Here is a 5,389-nt window from a genome sequence, read left to right as displayed (position 1 = left end):
TAAATAAATATTTTAAACATTACTTTCACCAATTTTTTCTCATCTTTTAAAATGCGTCTACTAGAAATTTTCAGTTGCTCATGGGTTCGTGTCACATCTCTGTTGAGCAGCAGCTCTGCAATGTCACCTCTATGGCTCATCATCCAGGTTCTGTCTTCAAGCCCTAGATCTCCTGGCACAGGGAGTAGCTGGTGATAGTTTTGTTTATTGAATAATGAATTATGAAAAGAGAAGCCAGTGACCTTTTCCAAAAAGGTTAATTCCCTTAAATTTGGCAAAGAAATTCTCCATAGTAGGGTGTGGACAGGGTCTTCTGGAACCTTCTGAAATAACCTCTCTGCTCCAGAGATTCGGAGACCGTGACCAAGTGCTCCTGGATGACCCTGATATCTGAAGACCCCGGGAGGCCAAACCCTGTAACAGGAAGCACATTGCTTTCACAGCAAAGGACCAGTGTCACCTCTGTGGAGACCCGGTGACTCAAGCTTGGGAGCACTGGGGAAGAGAGGCATGGCTCGGAAGGGCTGCAGTGAGGACAGGAGTGGGGAGAAGGGGGAGATGGAGGAGGAGGCCTGGGAGGGGCAGGGGGAACTTAGGCAGGGAGGGAGCTTGTAGTGGAGGGGGAGTGAAAAGAGAGATGGAGAAAGAGGGGATGGGCAGAAAGAGGAGAAGTCAGGGGCAGGGCATGGAGGGGGGTGGGGCTGGGATGCCAAAGCAGGATAAATGCACAGCTGCCTGCAGGTGTGGGTTCCCTGCCTCCGGCTCTCAGCCTCCTCTCCTGCAGCTCCAGCTCTCTGCTCTGCCTCTGAGGAGACCATGGCCCGGCCCCTGTGTACCCTCCTGCTCCTGTTGGCCGCCCTGGCTGGGGCCCTGGCCTGGAGCCCTGAGGAGGAGGATAGGATAATCCTGCGTGGCATCTATAACGCAGACCTCAGTGATGAGTGGGTACAGCATGCCCTTCACTTTGCCATCAGCGAGTATAACAAGGCCACCGAAGATGAGTACTATAGATGCCCGCTGCGGGTACTGAGAGCCAGGCAGCAGGTGGGTGCTGCCACATCCCGAGGGGTCCTGAGTCCCAGCCTATTTGTTGCCCAACCCCCAAGAGCATTCCCAGCAAATCAACACTGACATTCATGATCTAATGCTCAGATTCATTCAGCTTTCCCTGACTCTCTGCTGATGGCCTTCATGCCTAAGCATGCTCCCGGGCCATGCACTGCAGCCACTGTCTGTCCTCTCAGCTTCCTTTAACCTGCAGCAGTTGCTGTGTCTATACCATGACCATGGCATTTCCCAGGGTCCAGCAGGTGTGGATGGAGACTGTGCTGACTCTGGGTGGGCTTGATGCTGCTCAGGATGAGATCCAGGCCATGAGGCTCATCCTCCTCCCTGAGTCCTCTCCACAGGGGCCACACAGGAACCTGGCTCCCTGTTCTGCAGAGCCCTGCTTCCCTCCCCAAGTCATGTCCCTGGGCACACGCCCTTAGGGCTAGCGGCCTTCACCCTCAGGGGGGCTGACCACCCCCTACAGCCCAGCGCAGCGGAGTCCCTGCTGGGGTGGAGCACGCCTGACCCTGCCTCTACCAGCTGATGCACAGTTAGACCTCAGCCAGTTGAGGACAGGAGTCACCCTGCAGAGCAGAGGAGGGGTCAGGTCGGGAGGGAGCTTCAGCAGGGCTACTGGGCCCAGCTTGACCTGCATCCCATGGCAGAGCAGCAAATAGTGACACAGCCTTTAGAGCTCCTCCACCTTCTCCTGGAAATTCAAAGGAATCCCCACCAGCCCCGTTTCTCCTCCTGCAGCTGTCAGCTGGGGCTCTCTCCCTGCACACTAAGTGCACTCCCTGGTGCCGTGGTCCCCACTGGCCTGCATCTCCCTTTCAAGCATGACAGTAACTTGGAGTGAAACACAGGGCATTGCAGACCATCAGGCCCGGAAGCCTATTTTCTACATTGGTAAACTGATACTCGAAGGGTCTCAGCAGTTCCTCCTGGTTCCAAAGAGTCCCTCATCCCAGGTTTCTCCACAGCTCTGCCATGTTGTGTCTGGGACAGGCCCTGTGCAGGGAAAGGGTTCAATTCTAGTCTGCAATTGTAAGACACGCAGGTTGGCTGCTGACTTGAGAAATGTAGCTTGAATCTCACACTTGAAATGGTGACATCTGGGAGGCCCCATTGACCAAAAACTGTGTGTGTGAATCACCTCATTTCCTACTCTAAATGAAGTAATAAATCTAGGTTAAATGGAAGGAATGAGATTTTCGGAAGTTAGCTGAAATTTTGTCATCAGACAGCCTTCCTAGAAAAGATTCAGTGTTCCCTCACCCCTGAGCCACAGGTAGCAGAATTCAATGAATCCTTTTACCCAGTACAGAGAAAACAATATTTAAGAGCAGGCATGAGGCCCAGCACCCTGCCAGCTGACAGGAAGAGGGGGCTTGTGTGCCTTGTGGTGACATGTGGGCAGCTCATGAAGCCCCCAAGCAAGTCCAGTGACTCAGCCACAGTGAAGTGCCTGTGAGTGCATGAAACTGATGGGGGTGCTGTCCATGCATCCTGTTTTCTCATGTGTGCAGACCGTGGCCAGGACAAATTACTTCTTCGACGTAGAGGTGGGCCGAACCACATGTGCCAAATCCCAGCCCAACTTGGACACTTGTGCCTTCCATGAACAGCCAGAATTGCAGAAGGTACATTCCGGATGTGGGTCCCAGGCCAGTCATGCACTGCAGAGGGGTGCATATGTGTCAGCCTCTGCCCTACATGTGTTTGGAGGGTGTGTGTGTGTGCAGGTGGGTATGTGAGGAGCATGTGTACATGCTCATGTACTTGTTGGGGGAGTGTGTGCATATAGCTGTGCATGTGGAAAGGTGCACGTGTATACACACATGTGCCAGTGTGTGCGGGGAGGTGTATGGGAGCATGTGTGCCTGGATGTGGATGTGTGGGGGGATTATGGGGGTTTGTACAGATCCATGGGGATGAGGGGTCCAAGTGAGTTTATGTAGTTGCCTATGTGTGTGCAGATGGGGTGGTGAGGGAGGGGGTGATGTATTTGATTTGCTAGGAAGGCTTTAGCTTGGTAATGGTTACTGGGAGGTCAAATCTGCCTGGGGTATTGCCTGTTGGGCAGGAAGAAGAGCTGCTGGGCTGGGTGCTGAGCAGGGAGAAGGGGCTCTGTCTAATTCCAGCCTCAGGCACCTGCATGCATCTACAGCCACACTGTGCAAATTAGTGGGACCTAGAGGCCTATTAGCTGCGAAGCCCCGGACCTACCCCACTCACCCAACACCAGCCTCTCCAAGGACCTGCTGGTTCTTGTGAGGTCTCCACTCAGGGGAAAGCCGCACTCCCCTTGTCGCCCTTGCCCCATGCCTCAGCTCTTTGAGGGGGAGTTGCCTTGCCCTGGGTTCTTCCTTCTGGCCCCTCTTAGTGCTGGCCTGGGTGCTGGAGGTGGAAGGAGCTGGGGGAAGTTAGCTGCCTCCCCCTGTCCTGCACCCTTCAGGCTCCACAGGCCTTGCACAGGCTGCTCCTCACAGGGCTGTGCTGGGACAGGAACACTGCAGGCTGGGGTGGGGACCCAATGCCACCTGGTGACTTGGAGCCTTAGGAGGGGTAATGGAACAGTCACTATTCATTCTAGTTCAGTGCTCTGGGACTCAGCAGGGGTGCGTGAGGGCCCAGTGTCTCACCTCCATCCTCCTCACCCAGGCTCTGACATCTCATACCTGGGCGACTTTCCCTTTAACTGTAACCCACACTGATTGGCCCTCTCTCTTCCCTTTCACAGAAACAGTTGTGCTCTTTCCAGATCTATGAAATTCCCTGGGAGGACAAAAGGTCCCTGGTGAAATCCAGGTGTCAAGAAGCCTAGGAGTCTGTGCCAGGGAGTCACACCAACCACCTCCTACTCCCACCCCCTGTAGTGCTCCCACCCCTGGACTGGTGGCCCCCACCCTGGGGGAGGTCTCCCCATTAGCCTGCGCCAGGAGACAGACAGAGAAGGCAGCAGGTGGCCTTTTTTACTCAGCAGGGGGCTCTGCCCTCCCGCCTTCCTTCTTGCTTCTCATAGCCCTAGTACATGGTACACACCCCTACCTCCTGCAATAAAACAGTAGCATCACCTCCCTCTGAGCTCTTGGCTGTCTGGGGATGTGCACACAGGCAGGGTTTCTGCAGTTCCTTTATGAAGCCTCCTTGTTCTGCTGGTGTGAAGATCAGAGCAGTACGTGGCAGCTGACGCGGTCACAGCAAGGCCGTCAGGGGAGCTGCTGCCACTTTCCAAGACCTGAGCTTCAGAACAGGGAGACAGCAGCCAGGGGCTGGGAACCCAGGCCTTCAGCTGCAGCAGCGCCTGGTGACGGGGTCAGGGAGAGGAGGGGTCCCAGGCAGCTGCCCCGGAAGTTGGGTGGCTGCTTTGGTCTGAGCTGCTGGTCAGACCAGGAGGAGGGGGCTGGCTGTGTCCACAGCCAGGGGCCAGGCCTCGGTGGAGCTCGCCAGGCCTTAGATTCCATCTGTGCTTGCAGAGTTGAGCAGACTCTAGGGACTGAGATTCTCTCATCAAATCCCATAGACACTAAATAGATAGCTATTGATGTGTGGTTCTTTCCACAGGAGACTTTAGGCCCCTACATGGAAACAAAGTCCAAAAGTGTGTGTGTGTGTGTGTGTGTGTGGGTATGTGTGTGTAACTGATTGGGAAAAATGCCACCCAAACCAAAGATGGGCAAGATGACCCAGAGAAAGCAGTGCCTGCTGTCATCCATCCTGGGAGGGTGTGCCCCAGGCTGGGAGGTTGTCTCCTACGCTAAGAAGCTGTGCCCTTGAAGAGTTTTACACATTCGCATCCAGCCGCCCTTTCTCTAGACTTAGATTTAAAATGAGCACTCAGGTCAGGCTTCTTGGCAGGGATGGAGAAGCTAAAACACAAATGGAAGTGACATGCGGTGGACACTCTTTTTTTTTCAAAAAGGATGTTTCAATTAATAAATAACATCATCTTAGTGTCAAAACCATTCTCTAGAATAGTGGGTAGTTGTGGTCCAAAGAAGAGGCTACAGTCCTAAGACCCCGCCCACCCTGCATGGCCCTTCCCTTTGCCATGTCAGGGCAGAGGGGTGCAGCCCTCAGGGCAGGTGCCTCTGGGAAGGGCTCTCAGCTATCTTCCATGCCTAGAGCTGCATTGACCAAGGGTGGCTGCCATGAACACCGAGGGGGAAATGACAAAGGGGAAACTGCCCAAACAGCCCTGAGGCCAGCACCCCATGTGCCGCACATAGAAAGCCAGGAGAAGAATTGTCTGGCAGGGAGAGTGGGGAGCACGTGCTTCATTTCCTCTCCACCCCCACGGGATTTAACCAAGGTATTAGGTTGAAGAAAATGAAGC

General features: G+C 54.4%; 1 protein-coding gene across 1 annotated transcript; it reads left to right on the top strand.

Moving 5' to 3' along the window:
• The first annotated feature begins 816 nt into the window (after positions 1–816).
• LOC129022015 (cystatin-SN-like) lies at positions 817–3,877 on the top strand. Its single transcript, XM_054468137.1, has 3 exons — positions 817–1,044; positions 2,580–2,693; positions 3,794–3,877. The coding sequence occupies exons 1-3, from the start codon at positions 817–819 to the stop codon at positions 3,875–3,877; spliced, it is 426 nt and encodes a 141-aa protein (XP_054324112.1).
• The last annotated feature ends 1,512 nt before the right edge of the window (positions 3,878–5,389 follow it).

The sequence above is a fragment of the Pongo pygmaeus genome, chromosome 21 (genome assembly GCF_028885625.2).
Source record: "Pongo pygmaeus isolate AG05252 chromosome 21, NHGRI_mPonPyg2-v2.0_pri, whole genome shotgun sequence".
In the NCBI taxonomy this organism is placed as follows: domain Eukaryota; kingdom Metazoa; phylum Chordata; class Mammalia; order Primates; family Hominidae; genus Pongo; species Pongo pygmaeus.
Note: the sequence above shows the minus strand (reverse complement) of the source record. Positions and strands in the feature narration are given on the sequence as shown.